The sequence below is a fragment of the Pleurodeles waltl genome, chromosome 11, assembly GCF_031143425.1.
Source record: "Pleurodeles waltl isolate 20211129_DDA chromosome 11, aPleWal1.hap1.20221129, whole genome shotgun sequence".
Taxonomy (NCBI): domain Eukaryota; kingdom Metazoa; phylum Chordata; class Amphibia; order Caudata; family Salamandridae; genus Pleurodeles; species Pleurodeles waltl.
This window is the reverse complement of record NC_090450.1, coordinates 945956625-945974299: the sequence shown is the minus strand read 5'-3', so window position 1 is coordinate 945974299 and position 17675 is coordinate 945956625. Positions and strand designations below refer to the sequence as shown.

Sequence of the window (17675 nt, the reverse complement as noted above, 5' to 3'; positions counted from 1 at the left end):
CACGCGTGTAATGGTGTCCCCGCACTCACAAAGTCCGGGGAATTGGCCCTGAACAATGAGGGGGCACCTTGGCTAGTGCCAGGGTGCCCTCACACTAAGTAACGTAGCACCCAACCTTTACCAGGTAAAGGTTAGACATATAGGTGACTTATAAGTTACTTAAGTGCAGTGTAAAATGGCTGTGAAATAACGTGAACGTTATTTCACTCAGGCTGCAGTGGCAGGCCTGTGTAAGAATTGTCAGAGCTCCCTATGGGTGGCAAAAGAAATGCTGCAGCCCATAGGGATCTCCTGGAACCCCAATACCCTGGGTACCTCAGTACCATATACTAGGGAATTATAAGGGTGTTCCAGTAAGCCAATGTAAATTGGTCACTAGCCTGTTAGTGACAATTTGTAAAGAGAGAGCATAACCACTGAGGTTCTGCTTAGCAGAGCCTCAGTGAGACAGTTAGGCATCACACAGGGAACACATACCTATAGGTCACAAACTTATGAGCACTGGGGTCCTGACTAGCAGGGTCCCGGTGACACATAAACATACTGAAAACATAGGGTTTTCACTATGAGCACTGGGCCCTGGCTAGCAGGATCTCAGTGAGACAGTGAAAACACCCTGATATACACTCACAAACAGGCCAAAAGTGGGGGTAACAAGGCTAGAAAGAGGCTACTTTCTCACAAAGAGGCCTCACCCTGCAGTGGCTCTCCTGTGTCAGTCTACACTCACCGTTGGTGATTCAACTCATTCACAGGACACACAGCCTCAGTGACACAACTTCTTTAGAGAGTACTTGCAGTGCAGCTGTACGCCAGGACTAAGGGGAGCCAACCTGCAATGACACGCTTCAGACGCAGAGCCACTGCGCTGCAGTGACACACGGCATCAGGGCATTCACTCGAGAGTGACACACCAAATTCAGAGCACCCCTTCAAGTCATGGAAAGGAAATTAGAACTTGCAACCACACTTTAGGTACATATTGAACACAATGGTTTGCGAGCAACTACAAAAGCTCCTAATATTTCCCCTGCAGCTGAAGTCAAGCGTTCGGGTTATCCATTGAGGGTTATGTGAAAACCTTCACAATCAAATGATGCTTGGGTGCCCTACCAGCTTGTACGCACCTTGCACGGGAATCTCTGCATAGCTCGCCCGCTTCTCCGATAGCGTCAGGGGCTTGGGATTTGAAACTGGACCACTGATGGAGTGTCTCTGAAAAGGCAAAAGAAAGGTGGTTAGCAAAGAGCTAGCAACAGGGCAGCGCTGATGGACAGGGTAGGCCGGGGCAGAGGTCTCAATGGCAGCAGATCCTGGGGGGGGGGGGGGGGGGGGGGGGGAGAGAGGCAGGGGAGGCCCTCCCTCATACACAAATCGTTTATAGTTGCATTTATCTAGCACTTAAAACTCCCTGCCAAAGGACAGTAGTGGAAGGGTGGCGCAGTACCATTGTGAGGGAATGCTTGGTTGGAGGTGTTCTGAAATGCAGTGTGGCCTATTTGGAAACATTTTGGAGTGGTTTGTGACTGTAAATAGTGGACAGGTGCTCTTATCCTGAATTAGGCAGCTGAACCAAAATTTGTAGCAAAGGGAAGTCGACTGAGGGATTGAGTGCATGAGCTTTAATATTAATGTATTTGCCTGGATGAAAATGACCCTGTTTAACCTGCCCAGGAGAGACAGAGACCCAACCGGGCAGTCACAACAGATCAATACAGCAACCCCAAGGAGTGACATGCCCACAAGAATATACTGAATACAGGCGGCCAAATGCTTTACAGATTTATTTTAAACTTTTGGTGACAACATGCTCTTGAAATATAAAATTAGGCATAAGTATTAAGGCACGATTTAGGCAATTTGATTACAAAACTCTGCTTTTGAACATGTAATACTCTGAGCAAGAAAACACAGGTCACTTTAAAACCTCCAGCTGTTTGACAAAGAAAACAAGGCTCTAGTTTATGTATCTAAACAACCTGAGCACTGTTTGGTGCTTACAACTGCTTTACTTCATTAGGGGGTCAGATCAGGCGATTCATCGCAAAGTTCTTGGTACCTGTTCTGGCGTATGCTCCAGGCAAATTGCAGGACTGGGCAGTGTGTGAAGAGGTCTTTAAAAGTCATTTTTTATTATTATTTATTTATTTTTTCATATTTCACATCTTGAGTAGAAAAATTAAACAGAACACAAGTTTATTCTGGGCTTTATTCAGTGATATGCCTGTAAGGTTCCTCCCACCTCCACCAATAGCCGCTGAATGGATCAAATCTGCTAACTACCCGAGTTAACTCGACATAGCTTGCAACCCAAATAGCTTTGATATTATTTGGAAAGACTTTAAAGTGTGGCAGTGTGTCCAATGAGTACACCTGAATGAGGTACTACAGGACAGCTTACCCAAAGCTGCTCCTATGCGTAACAGCTATAAATAACCACAGTCTTTCCGATGCTTGATTGGAAACCAATGCGGAATCGGCAGTAGTACGGACTGTGAAATTAGGACAAAAAAAGGTTCCGTGGAGAGGTGATTATGTTGGGAAGCGCAAAATGGAAAAGGAAATCAGACTACACCTGAGGAACAAGTTACTTACCTTTGGTAACGATTTATGTGGTAGAGACATATTCTAGTTGCAGATTCCTTACCTTAGAATTTCCACCAGTCTACGGTCTGGAGGACATTTTATGGTAAGGAATCTGCAACTAGAAGTTTCTATCAGATAAAGGGATCTGTAGTTCATAGGGAAGGGGAAGGAAAGGGAGAATAAAGATTGATCATGGTGGGAAGCGGAAAGCGATGGATCAGGGTAAAGCAGATAAGATTTATGAGGCGCTGGTGACTGCTGAATACTATGAAACAGTAGATTTCTTGTCTATGAGCATTGCTCACAGACCACAAGAGTGATCTGTGACACCATGAGTGGTAAACACTGAAGCTCTGTGCCACAAAGTGTTGAGTAAGTACCAATGGCTTAGATTAACTGAAGCCTTCCACCCATCACTTTATGCTTTTTCTCAGTACTACTCGCTAAATGCGGTGGGTATAGCGAGACAAGGATCCCAAGCTTACTGTGACACAGAATGAAAATGTCACTTACCCAGTGTACATCTGTTCGTGGCATCAGTCGCAGTAGATTCGCATGTTTTGCAATAGCTCGCCATCTGGTGTTGGGCCGGAGTGTTACAAGTTGTTTTTCTTCGAAGAAGTCTTTCGAGTCACGGGACCGAGTGACTCCTCCTTTTGTCTCCATTGCGCATGGGCGTCGACTCCATCTTCGATTGTTTTTCCCCGCAGAGGGTGAGGTAGGAGTTGAATTGTAGTAATAGTGCCCATGCAATGGAGTGACTAAGTATGCACCTATTTAAGGTTGAGATGATACATATATAAATAGTTGAAGGTAACTTCCAAACTGCTACAGGCTCCCGGGGAGGCGGGTGGGCACATGCGAATCTACAGCGACTGATGCCACGAACAGATGTACACTGGGTAAGTGACATTTTCAGTTCGATGGCATCTGTCGCTGTAGATACGCATGTTTTGCATAGACTAGTAAGCAGTTATCTCCCCAAAAGCGGTGGCTCAGCCTGTAGGAGTGGAAGTAGTTTGAAATAATGTTCTTAATACGGCTCGACCTACTGTGGCTTGTTGTGCGGATAACACGTCTACACAGTAGTGCTTGGTGAATGTGTGAGGCGTAGACCATGTGGCTGCCTTACATATTTCTTGCATTGGGATGTTTCCTAGAAAGGCCATGGTAGCACCTTTCTTTCTGGTTGAGTGTGCCCTTGGTGTAATGGGCAGCTGTCGTTTAGCTTTAAGGTAGCAGATTTGGATGCATTTAACTATCCATCTGGCTATACCTTGTTTTGATATTGGGTTTCCTGCATGAGGTTTTTGAAATGCAATAAATAGTTGTTTAGTCTTTCTGATGTTTTTTGTTCTGTCAATGTAATACATCAATGCTCTTTTGACATCTAATGTATGTAGTGCCCTTTCAGCTACGGTATCTGGCTGTGGAAAGAACACTGGAAGTTCCACTGTTTGATTTAGATGGAACGGTGAAATAACCTTGGGCAAAAATTTAGGGTTGGTCCTTAGGACGACCTTATTCTTGTGTAGTTGTATAAAAGGTTCCTGTATTGTAAACGCCTGAATCTCGCTTACTCTTCTTAGGGAAGTGATGGCGATGAGAAATGCCACCTTCCAGGTTAGGAACTGTATTTCGCAGGAGTGCATGGGTTCAAAAGGTGGACCCATAAGTCTAGTTAGGACAACATTTAGGTTCCATGAAGGAACAGGTGGTGTTCTTGGTGGTATAATTCTCCTAAGGCCCTCCATGAATGCTTTAATGACTGGTATCTTATATAGGGAAGTTGAATAGGTAGTCTGCAGGTATGCAGATATTGCTGCAAGGTGTATTTTAATGGAAGAGAAAGCCAGGTTAGATTTTTGTAAGTGAAGCAAGTAACCCACTACATGTTCTGGAGTTGTGTGTAATGGTTGTATTTGATTAATATGGCAGTAGCAAACAAACCTCTTCCATTTACTTGCATAGCAGTGCCTGGTGGATGGCCTTCTGGCTTGTTTTATGACTTCCATACATTCTTGGGTAAGTTGTAAGTGCCCGAATTCTAGGATTTCAGGAGCCAGATTGCTAGATTCAGCGATGCTGGATCTGGGTGTCTGATCTTTTGGTTGTGCTGTGTCAACAGATCTGGCCTGTTGGGCAATTTGATGCAGGGTACTACTGATAGGTCTAGCAGCGTTGTGTACCAGGGTTGCCTTGCCCAAGTTGGTGCTATTAATATGAGTTTGAGTTTGTTTTGACTGAGTTTGTTTACCAGGTAAGGAAGGAGAGGGAGAGGAGGAAAAGCGTAAGCAAATATCCCTGACCAGTTCATCCATAGGGCATTGCCTTGGGACTGTTTGTGTGGGTATCTGGATGCGAAGTTTTGGCATTTTGCGTTTTCCTTTGTCGCAAACAAGTCTATCTGAGGTGTTCCCCAGAGTTTGAAATAAGTGTTCTGAATTTGGGGGTGAATTTCCCATTCGTGGACCTGTTGGTGATCTCGAGAGAGATTGTCTGCAAGTTGATTTTGGATCCCTGGTATAAATTGTGCTATTAGGCGAATTTGGTTGTGAATTGCCCAACGCCAAATCTTTTGTGCTAGCAGGCTTAACTGCGTGGAGTGCGTCCCCCCTTGCTTGTTTAGATAATACATTGTTGTCATGTTGTCTGTTTTGACGAGAATGTATTTGTGAACTATTATTGGTTGGAAAGCTTTTAGTGCTTGAAAAACTGCTAGAAGTTCTAGGTGATTTATATGCAGTTTTGTTTGATGTACGTTCCATTGTCCTTGTATGATGTGTTGATCGAGGTGTGCTCCCCACCCTGTCATGGAAGCATCTGTTGTTATTACGTATTGTTGCACTGGGTCTTGGAAAGGCCGCCCTTTGTTTAAATTTATGTTGTTCCACCACAGAAGCGAGAGGTAAGTTTGGCGGTCTATTAACACCAGATCTAGAAGGTGACCCTGTGCTTGTGACCATTGTGATGCTAGGCACTGTTGTAAGGGCCTCATGTGCAGTCTTGCGTTTGGGACAATGGCTATGCATGAAGACATCATGCCTAGGAGTTGTAGTACCATCTTTGCTTGTATCCTTTGTGTTGGATACATGCGTTGTATGATGGTGTTGAAATTTTGAATTCTTTGGGGACTTGGAGTGGCTACTCCTTTTGATGTGTCTATTATGGCTCCCAGGTATTGTTGTACCTTGCGCGGCAGAATTTTGGATTTTGTGAAATTGACGGTGAACCCTAGTTTGAAGAGGGTTTGTATGATATGATTTGTGTGATTTGAGCACTCTATTAACGAATGGGCCTTGATTAGCCAGTCGTCTAGATATGGGAACACATGTATTTGCTGCCTTCTTATTCTGATTTGATGAAAGTGTTCACTACTCTGAGGTCTAGGATTGGTCTCAGCGTTTTGTCCTTCTTTGGTATCAGAAAGTACAGTGAGTAAACTCCTGTGTTTATTTGTGTGTTTGGCACTAATTCAATTGCATTCTTTTGCAATAGTGCCTGCACTTCTATCTCCAGGAGATTGGAATGGTGTGTTGTCAAATTTTGTGCTTTTGGTGGTATGTTTGGAGGGAATTGTAGAAATTCTATGCAATAACCATGTTGGATAATTGCTAGAACCCAAGTGTCTGTAGTGATTTCCTCCCATGCTTTGTAATAATGACTTATTCTTCCCCCCACTGGTGATGTGTGGAGGGGGTGAGTGACATGTGAGTCACTGTTTAGTAGTAGGGGTTTTGGGGCTCTGAAATCTTCCTCTATTCCTAGGGAATTGCCCTCCTCTATATTGTCCCCGAAAACCTCCTCTATACTGTCCCTGGTAACTGGACGGTGTTGCTTGTGAGGTGCTGGCTTGTGTGCTCTGACCCCGAAACCCCCCTCGAAAGGGTGCTTTACGGAATGTGCTGTAATTGCCTCTGCTCTGCGGGGAGTAGAGTGCGCCCATGGCTTTGGCAGTGTCCGTATCTTTTTTGAGTTTCTCAATCGCTGTGTCCACTTCTGGACCGAACAGTTCTTTTTCGTTAAAAGGCATATTGAGAACTGCTTGTTAAATCTCTGGTTTAAATCCAGACGTTCGGAGCCATGCATGCCTTCTGATAGTTACAGATGTATTAATTGTCCGTGCAGCTGTATCTGCAGCGTCCATGGAGGAGCGGATCTGGTTGTTGGAAATGGTCTGTCCCTCCTCAACCACTTGTTTTGCCCTATTTTGTAAGTCCTTGGGCAGATGTTCAATGAGATGTTGCATCTCGTCCCAGTGGGCTCTGTCATAGCGCGCAAGTAGTGCCTGGGAGTTCGCGATGCGCCACTGGTTTGCAGCTTGTGCTGCGACTCTCTTACCAGCTGCATCGAACTTGCGGCTTTCTTTATCTGGGGGTGGTGCATCTCCAGATGTGTGGGAGTTGGCCCTTTTCCTAGCTGCTCCTACAACGACAGAGTCTGGTGGCAGCTGTGTAGTGATGAAAACCGGGTCTGTAGGAGGCGCCTTATACTTTTTTTCCACCCTTGGTGTGATAGCCCTACTTTTGACCGGCTCCTTAAAGATTTCTTTTGCGTGCCGGAGCATACCAGGGAGCATAGGCAGGCTTTGGTATGAACTGTGGGTGGAGGAGAGTGTGTTGAATAAAAAATCATCCTCGACCTGTTCTGAGTGGAGGCTTACGTTGTGAAATTGTGCTGCTCTAGCCACCACTTGAGAATACGCGGTGCTGTCCTCTGGTGGAGATGGCTTCGTAGGGTATGCCTCCGGACTGTTATCTGACACTGGGGCGTCGTATAGGTCCCATGCGTCTTGATCTTGATCACCCTGGCTTATGGTGGTGTGAGCTGGGGAGTGTGATGGAGTTTGTGCTGGTGAGACGTTAATCACGGGCGGAGGAGAGGGTGGTGGGGTAACTCTTTTCACCACTTTTGGTTGTGGTGTCTGTTCAGTTTGGAACTCCAACCTTCTCTTTCTTCTAATGGGGGGAAAGGTGCTTATTTTTCCTGTCCCCTGCTGTATGAAAATACGCTTTTGCGTATGGTCCACATCAGTTGATTGTAGCTCTTCCTCAAACCTATGCTTTTGCATTTGGGAGGTTAGCGAGTGCTCTTCTGTATAAGAGCCTGAAGCTGGGTCGTTTGCAGTTTGTTTCGGCATCGAAACCCTGTCTGCGTGTTTTTTCGGCTCCGAGGTGACTTTTTTCTTTTTCGGGGCCGAAACCTCTCGGCGTCGATCTTCTTCGGTGCCGCTGTCTCGGCGTCGAGCCGTGTCCACACCGGCATCTCGGTGTCGAGGCTTGTCTCCAGCACTTTCTCGGTCCCGAGAAGGCTGCGTGCCGGTGTCTCGACCGGAGTCGGACGATCTCGGCACTGTTTGGGCCTTTTTCGGTGCCGACGGTCGGTCACCGAATTTATGGGTGGAGCCATGGCCTGACGGCAGTGGCGTCCCCTGGGCCTTGTAAATCTTCCTCTGTGTGGTTTTCGACGTCTTACTCACGGTTTGTGTATCGTCGAATCCTTCGGAGTCTGAGTCTTGGATCGAGAAGGTACCTTCCTCTTCTTGTTCCTCGAACTCTCGGTGGGCTGTCGGCGCGGACGCCATCTGAAGTCTTCTGGCTCGACGGTCTCGGAGTGTTTTTCGGGACCGGAACGCCCGACCGGCCTCGCAGGTGTCTTCACTGTGCTCAGGTGACAGGCACAGGTTACAGACCAAGTGTTGGTCTGTATAGGGGTATTTATTGTGGCATTTGGGGCAGAAACGGAACGGGGTCCGTTCCATCGGCGTTTTTCAGCACGCGGTCGGGCCGACCAGGCCCCGACGGGGGATCGAAAAACTACCCCGAAGGGCACCGGAGCTCTTCGATCTTCGATGCGGTGTTGAATCTAACTACGCCGATCCCGAACGCAACAATACCGACGAAAATCTTCCGAAATTAGCTATCTTTCCGTTCCGAAACTCGGAGCGACAGGAACACGTCCGAACCCGATGGCGGAAAAAAAACAATCGAAGATGGAGTCGACGCCCATGCGCAATGGAGACAAAAGGAGGAGTCACTCGGTCCCGTGACTCGAAAGACTTCTTCGAAGAAAAACAACTTGTAACACTCCGGCCCAACACCAGATGGCGAGCTATGCAAAACATTCGTATCTACAGCGACAGATGCCATCGAACTGAAAATGTCACTTACCCAGTGTACATCTGTTCGTGGCATCAGTCGCTGTAGATTCGCATGTGTCCACCCGCCTCCCCGGGAGCCTGTAGCAGTTTGGAAGTTACCTTCAACTATTTGTATATGTATCATCTCAACCTTAAATAGGTACATACTTAGTCACTCCATTGCATGGGCACTATTACTACAATTCAACTCCTACCTCACCCTCTGCGGGGAAAAACAATCGAAGATGGAGTCGACGCCCATGCGCAATGGAGACAAAAGGAGGAGTCACTCGGTCCCGTGACTCGAAAGACTTCTTCGAAGAAAAACAACTTGTAACACTCCGGCCCAACACCAGATGGCGAGCTATTGCAAAACATGCGTATCTACAGCGACAGATGCCATCGAACCTCATGTTATACTTAACTGATGAAACCTAATGATGGCTTGAGATGTAGTCCCCTGTAAACACATTGGTTAAGAATAATTCAAGCACTGCACCAATCACATTTTGTTTGCCACAAAGTACACCCATCCCAGCACAAATGAGGGAAAATATTAGTCGTTATGCTGTCAGATGTTACCTGATGGCTCTTTATGAAAACGTAAAGTTTCTTACCTGTCGGTGTAGTTTTGCAGCTAGCAGAATTTTTTGGATTCACAGGATGTGTGTTATTCCACCATCTAGTGGTTGGATCCAAAATGGTCTTCAAAATTTTTGTCCTTCCTATTTTCATGTTCTGTTGTTGTTGAGCATCAATGTACCTTCATTTGGTGTCCGTTGTGACATAGTCACGATTCCTCCGGAAGCTCCTACCTCTGGTATACATCTTCAGATTTTTTATTTTTTTTTCATCTTCGAGGTGGGTGGGTCACTTGTGAATTCAGAAAATTCTTCAAGCCGCAAAACTACACAGACAGGTAGGAAGCTTTACGTTTTTCAACATGAATCTTTTCTGGAGTCACATATTGTGCATTGACTTAGTAGGGGTGTGTTATCATTGTGGTGGTTGGGTTGAAGACAAGCATGATTGGTAAACAGATGTTATCAAACGTTTTGTCCCACTTGTGCTTCTTTGTTCATTTGTACATCTACGCAGCAGTGTTTTGTGAACGTGTGTACCGATGACCCCATTGCTGCCATACAAATGTCTAGTAAAGGTGTATTTGCTAGACAGGTAATAGTAGCCCATTTCTTCCTTGTTGAATGAGCACTTGGTGCTAATTGCAATGGTTTCCCTGCATTTTTGTGACACAAATGAATTGCTTGTACTATCCATTTTCCAAATGTATTCTTGGATACTAGTCTTCCTAGACCACTGTTTGCAAAAGAGTTGCTTTGTTTTCTTATCTGGCTTTGTCCTTTCGGTTATACATTACTGCCAATCTTGCATCTAATGTGTGCAGCACTCTTTCAGCATGATTCGTTGTGTTTTGAAAGAAACCTGGTATTTGTATACTTTGATTTATGTGGAATTGTGAAATCACCTTTGGCAAGAACTGAGGATCAGTTTTCCTAACAATCCTGTCCTTGTGTACTTGAAAATGATGTTCTTGTGATGTGAGCGCTTGTAACTTGCTTACTCTGCATAGTGAAGTTATAGCTACTAGAAAAGCAGTTTTTAGAGGGAGCATTTGTAAACTTTATTTGTGTAAAGGTTCAAAGGGGCTCTTCATTAACTGTGTGAGAACCACATTTAAGTTCCAAGTAGGAGCTGAAACCTTCTTTGGTCGTGAAATCTTTTTGCTCCTTCCAAAAACCTTTTCACTACTAGTGCTGAGAAAAAAAACATATCCCTATGTGTTCCCTTGTGTAGGCCAAGATGGCTGCTAAATGTACTTTTAAAGAAGCATAGTTCAGTTTGCATTCTAGAAGTTGTGTTAAATACTTTAACAATCTTTTCCCTGCATTTTTCCTGAGTATTCCTTGTTTAGAACACCACAGAGTATCTCTTCCATTTAGCTGCATAGCACTTTCTAGTAGCTGGTTTCCTTGTTTCTTTAAGGATAGCCATAGTATTTTTTGGGAAGCTTTAGATTTCTGAATTCTATGTCCTCAGGAGCCATGCTGGCAAGTTAAAAAAATCTGGTTCTGGATGTAGAACCCTTCCTTTTTCCATTGACAATAGATCTTGTCTCTTTGGTAGTTTGAGAATTCTTCCTTGTGCCAATTCAGTCAGCTCTGAGAACCATGTCTGTCTTGCCCATTGTGGGGTAATTAGGATTAATATCATCATGCTGATTTTACATTTTCTGATCACACTGTGCTTCAGATGTATTGGGGGGAGGTGGGGTTGGGGGGTGAAATGTACACAAATATCCCTAACCAGTTTATTTGCACTGCATTCCCCATGGATGGATGGTATGGTTGCCTGGAGGTGAAGCTTTGGCATTTTGTGTTCAAATGTGTTACAAATAGACCTTATCTCTGGAGTCATCTAATCCTGAAAGATATCCTTTGAAGTACTGTTTGGTTGAGTTCCCATTCATGGGAGCATGAAGCTTGTCTGCTCAATCTGCCCGCCTCAAGATTGTTCTTACCTGGAAGATGTACTGCTAATATACCCATTTTCCCTTTGGATTGTCCATTTTCAAATTTTGTGTGCTAATTTGGATAGGGGCAGGGATTGTGTTCCCCCATTTAATGATATAAAACATAGCGGTCACATTGTCCGTTTGGATCAATATTAATTTTTCTCAAAGCTCTTCCTCAAATGCTTTTAGCGATAGGAACACTGTTTTAGTCCCAAAAGTTGATATGTTGGACCACCTTCTGATCCTTCCATACTCCTCGTACCCTGAGACTGTTCATGTGTGCACACCATCCCATATATGCTCTATTCCATCACGCTATCTCGTCCTCTATCTTCTGTGTGACAACCACTAGATCTTCCCAACTCCCTGTTGAGTGACTATTGATTTTGCAGTCATTCTTGTAATAGTCTCAGGTGTAGTCTTGCATATGGGATCAATGGTATGCAGGAAGCCATCATTCCTAGTAATGTGCCCACTGTCCTCGCTGTCAGGGTTTGCCCTTAGTGCTAGAGCTGAGATTCCTTCAATAGGGCATTGGCTTTTCTTGCTCCTAGAAACAATTTTTCTTCCTCTAGTTCTGTGGATGATTTCTCACCATTTATTGAGAATCCCAAAGTGAAACGTGTTTTTATTACTTGTTGTATGTGTTCCTTGCACTTTCCATTGGAGTTTGCTCTTATCAGCCAGTTGTCTAGATAAAGAGAGAAGTGAATGCCCAGTCTTTGTAGATGTGCCGTCACCTCTTGTGGGCACTTTGTGAATACCCTTGGTGCCGATTTGATTCCAAAGGCTAGAACTTTGAACTGGTAAAGCTTCTTCTCTACTACCAAACTGAGATACTTTTTGTGTTTTGCATTCACTAGGGTGTGCAAGTAGAAGTCTTAAGTCTACTGCTGCCATGTAATCTCCCATTTGCTGATGTGGCACGACTTCTGGAATTGTGATTTTTAATTTTTGTGTTCTGATAAATCTGTTTATAAATCTCAGGTCTAGAATAGGCCGTAGAGATCCATCTAACTTTGGGATTAGGAAATAAGTTGAATAGTTTCCTTGTTGGTTGCCACCTTTGGAACAAGTTCTATACCATCTTTTTCCAGTAGCTCTTCTAACTCCTTGAGTAGTCTGAATGTTTCTTCCTTTGGTGAAGCCCTTTTCCTGGGTCTTTTGGATGGAAGTGTTCTTATAAGCTGAATGCAGTATTCAAATTGTATTGTTTGGAATCCATTTGTCTGACGTGATATTTCTCCACTCCTGAAGAAAGTTATTTATTCTTCCTCCTACTGGTGTTATGTGTAGAATACAATGTCTTTTATTTCCCCTCTGTTGTTGTTTGTGGGCATGGAGAGTCACTTATCTGAGGGTGTGGCACTTCCTCTTTGTGGTAGTCCTCTTCCTCGTGTCTGGCCCTGAAAGGGCTGCCTACCCTGATTGACCTGCCAACTTTGCTGAGGTTGGGTAGTCTGACTACTTCCCTGGTATGATTGATGGGATGTGCTCGATTAGAACTTACCCCTTCATGCTGGTCTTCATGAAGATAATGCCCTCCCTTCACATGCACACTCTGAACTAGAGAGCTCCCATGGACTTAGCAGTTTTATTATCCTTTTTTTTTTTTAGCTCGTTTAGGATTTCATCAATTGCACTTCCAAACAGAATGTTTGCTTGTACTTCTGGCTTGAAACCTGAAATTCTAAGCCACAAGTGGCAGTGTACTGCGATATCTGTCATCATCTGTCTGCTGGATGTGTCAGCCGCATCTAAGCAGAATTTAGGCAAGTGTTGGCAATGTGTTTGCCCTCTTCCACTAAGTGTGATGCTCTTTCCACAGACTTGTTCCAGTATATGTTTCAGTAACTCCGCCATCTCGTCCCAGTTTTGGTAGGCATGTAAGTTTGGAAGAGCGTCAGAATTTGAAATGCACCACTGATTTGCTGTCCTTCTCTCAAATTTTCGGCCCATGAGATCCATTTGTTGCCTCTCCTTGTCTGGAAGTAGAGCAGAAGTTAACAGGATTTTGGCACTTTTCCTGGCTGTAGCTGTAATAATAGAATCAACTGGCACAAAACCCTATATGTATGCTGGAGTCTTTAAGGAGAACTTATATTTATTTTCTGCCTCTGGACCGCTGTGCATGTGGCCGGTTTCTTGAAGGCCTCCCTTCTCTGTTCTAGAGCACTTAGGAGCATGGGCAAATATTGACTCCTGGATTGTGTGGGTAAAAGAGCCTCTAATAAGAAACATGAATGTGGCTTCTCCTCCTCTAACTGTACTCTATATGTATCTGCTGCCTTATTTATCACCTGACTGTAGCTGCCTATGTCATCTGGTGGTGCTGGCTTGGAAGGGTAGCAGTCTATCCCCTCTTCATGTGAATCAGCTTCTAAGTTCTGCTGTCTGAGTAATCAGAATCCTCTGAGCCCCGATACAACCCAGTTAGTTGTTCCTCTTCATGAAAGGGTTCTTCTTCTTGATGTGGCTCTGAAGTTAAGGGAGGCTCGATGTCTGACGCTTAACTCTCCCTGCTTTTTCTGCAGCCAGGATATTTTCGGAATTCTAAATTCCTTTAGACTTTCATCCAAGTCTTTGCGTTTCTGTAGAAGAACTGCCATTTCAGCCTTGAACCTTGTCTTCTCAACCACCCAGGTTCCGCGTTGAGATTCTGGAAAGTCATACTCTTTGACGTCAGAGTCTTTTGTTTCAATGGATCACTCATCGAGCTTCAATGTCTGAACACAACCTTTCATGTCAGGGCGTCGAAACCTATTTCCACTGTACGTCTTTTGAAAACTTTGATACTTCTGGTTTTTTTCCTCCGGATTACAGGTTCTGAGGGATTCCTTGTCTCAGGTTGCTGTTTGGTTCAACACTGAGGGTCTCTTCGATGCTCTTGAGTCTGTTTTACGCGACTGGCATATTCTTCGAGGTGGGTGGTTCTCTTACCTTGTACATGCGGGAATCACTGCCCCCCTGGGCTTCTATGTCAACGACATCCGCTGCTTCCCCCTCTTCGGCAATGTTCTCCTCCTCCTCCTCCTCCTCCTCGTTCTCCAGACCCAAATCTCAAAGAGAAGGGGGTATGTCGTCCCTGCATGGTATGATGGGCTATCCTCTGCCTCTCTCTTACCGCCAACGTCTTTGGTGAGAATGAGGCACAGACGTTGCAGTCCTCGCTTCAATGGTCTAATGGCAAACAGAGGTTGCAGACCGGATGTCTGTCCTTCTGTGAGAACTTGTGGTGTCACTGTTTGCAGAACTGGAAAAGCATGTTCTCCATTAGGCCGCCCAGGGAGCCTCTTGCACGGGAATTGTCCGGATAAAGTCAAAGAAACTTCCTCTTCTTCTCCCTCAATCTCCCGTACGGATACCTTGGTGTTTTACTGTACCTTCCTTAGAATTTCGTCGAATTTCTCCCAGACTTTCGTGAACTTTTCCTTCCAAGTGCTGGTGACCCTTTGGCAAGCATCCAGACCCAAACGGCAGGAAAAAGGAATCTGAAGATGGAGACCAAAGGTAGGAGCTTCCGGAGGAAGCGTGACAAAGTCACAAAGGACACCAAATGGAGGTACGTCAATGCCCAACAACAAAACACAAAATAGAGCAAGGACAAAACATTTTGGAGACAATTCTGTACCCAACCACTAGATGACAGAATAATGTACAGCATGTGAATCTAGAAAAGATTCACGCTGCAAAACTTAACAGCAGACAGCATCTTCTTTTTTCTCATTGGACAAGATGGATGCAAGCTTTAAAGTCTTGATGCTTTCAATACTGTTCTCAACAATTCCATGACTCTTTGAACCACTATAATTTCCTTGAGAATACCCCCATTTGAGCCACAGACACATCCTAGTAATCACGTTTCCTGGTAGTTTCAGGTTATCCAGTATTAAATTAAATATTATATAGTAGCCGTGTCCACTGTTACTATTTAATATCATGCTTCAGTGTGTGGCATGTATCTGCTTTGTCAACTGTCAATTCCCTAATCTTAAAGCATAGCCTTCCTGCTTGTCCCTGTGATTGCTGTTCATCTCTGTCTCAGCGATTGCTGTTAGTTCATTCCATCCCTTGTGAAAGTAGCAAATGGCTTACAGGCGGACTGCGGAGAATGGGGAGCAAGGGTCACAATCCCTCAACATTTCATCGGAGAGGAATGGATAGGGCATGATTATGCTATCCTATGGATTCAACAAAAGAATGTCCTGAGAACACAAAGCTAAAACCACTGCAGTTACAGATAACACCTGCTCTCTTTAAAGATACAGATAAAAACTATGTTCACACAGCTTACATGGTGAGAGTGTCTATAGAGCAGAAAAAAGTATGGAATTAGGAAACACTTAGAAAAAAAGAGGAACCAGAATTGTTTTTCAAGGCAACATGTGGTTCCCAGCTAACTCAATCATGGAAGGGATCCCTGTGACAACCACGGAAGAGGGATACAGTCTTACCATGAACCAACAGAAGATCTCTGGCAGTGAACTAGGACGTGGGGCCAAGAAAATAAAGGTGAAACGCATACAAGGTAATTTACAGTAAGGAAATAAAATATTTCTGGCATTGCTGGTGGCAGTTAAGGGATCTCAAGTGGGGATAAGGACTAGAGCAGGGTGGCCGGGGAGGCTCCATTGCAGATTTGGAATTGTGTTCCAGGTTTTGGTTCACTCAAAGCAACCCAAGATGTGGCAGATCTGTTAATCTATAGGCATTTCCAATGCAGAAGGCAACTGTTCAGCAGTTCTTATACGCGATGTATTTGTGTTATTATGCAACTTCAATTGAACTAATGACTAATATTCCATAATCAACATTATCAAACCATTCTCCCTAACCCAAATACAGCAGGATGCAATTCGTGGAGCAAAGAAAGGGGTGTGAAAAGAGGCCTCTCGCAGAACACTGCTGCACAAGAGTAAGACATGCGTAGGACAGGTTTCAACTACGTGCAACAATACTTTCTTCCCCCAAACCTGGATGAAGCACACAGAAAAGAAAGGAGCCTGTCTGTGTGTAGGCACGCACCGGCAACTTTTATAGTTGGTGAAAGGTAGCGCCTTCATCTTCATGAGCGCTTGGAGGGAGTGCAGCTTACTTGTTAAAGGAATACACGGCGACCCTTAGAAGTCACAGAGAGAAGTCAACTGTGCGCTCCTCCAGTACACCTCTCCCCGCCCCCCACATCCAGTGGGGCTTTGGGTAGGATCCAAAAGTGTACAGTGTCTTGTGGTTCGGGGTTTAGCATGGACTCGCTGCTGCCAGAGGAGGAATACTGTTAAGGATGGGAAGGGAGTTACCATCTGAAGTTGTGTAGCTTATACCGCTATGACGGGCTTGTATGCTGTGTGTATCTCGCCATCTAGTGGATACGGTCGGCATTACAGAACGGTGTTCTCCAAAGTTAAACTTTTTGGCAGCTATATGCAGACTACATTGGTATGACTGGCACACTCTTATTAACCCTATGTAGGCTGATCACACAACTACCGGAGCTCCAAGAGATGGCACAATGATTTGACTTAACGCACTGTAAGGCAGTGGAGGCTGACCTCTCAGGGGACTTCTATCATGATGGGAGTCTTGTATTCTTTCAGGACCTTATGGACACGTATGCGGAGACGGCAGGGCAATTTCTAGTGTACCATGCAATACAACGTGTGGCACGTGCCACTTGGAACGCCGGTGAATGTCTCCTCCTCTAATGCTTACACCAACCACCGACACTGAGTACATTACTCTCATGGGGGGCACTATTACTGTAATTTATATTGCACTAAATTCAACCGCGCAGGAGGCGAGTGGGGGGGGGGGGGGGGACAGGGCCAGATGGACTGCAGTCCTCCCACAACCATTAATGGACAAGCAAAGGTCCCTGCGCCCCAGCATGCCAAAGGGGTGCCATAATCCATGCTTGCAAATTACGCAGTTTACTTGCATACATCAAGCCATCTCATGCAACACCGCAATAAACACGTTCCCTGAGGTGTCTCGAGTGTCCCAGGTGCAGAACACACGACGCCTGTTTTCATTATATGTGCTGGAAGTGCACGGTACTACGGGGGGGCGGGGGGGGGGGGGGGGGGGTGTCACCGCCAGGATTGTAGACCGCACACTTTTGCCCACACCCGAATCCTGTACAGATTAGCCCACATTATGTTGAGCATTAAACCAATAAAACACATATAAAAAAATGGAGGCTTGTCACTCTTTACACACATTGAATAGACCCGGTCCTACCTGCATTGGGGACACAGCGGCCGCAGGGGGCGTCTTCAGAGGGCTTGGACTCAGCGGGGTGCGAGGGATAGCAGCTGCAGGAGGAGCGGGTCCCACTGAGAAAAAGAGTAATGAGAAGCCATTTCAATGAAAAGAAAACTAACAGTACACGAGGAACATCAGCTGAACATGTGGTCATGA

General features: G+C 45.1%; 1 protein-coding gene across 2 annotated transcripts in view; it reads right to left on the bottom strand.

Annotated features, from left to right (window-relative positions):
- The window catches only part of SPECC1L (sperm antigen with calponin homology and coiled-coil domains 1 like), a 474653-nt gene that overhangs the window by 226186 nt on the left and 230792 nt on the right, over window positions 1-17675 (bottom strand). For both annotated transcript variants that reach the window (XM_069215113.1, XM_069215114.1), the window contains 2 exons: window positions 17496-17590; window positions 1128-1215 (listed from right to left, as the gene is read on the bottom strand). In XM_069215113.1, the coding sequence (XP_069071214.1) occupies window positions 1128-1215; window positions 17496-17590 (183 nt within the window). The remainder of the gene's footprint in view (window positions 1-1127; window positions 1216-17495; window positions 17591-17675) is intronic.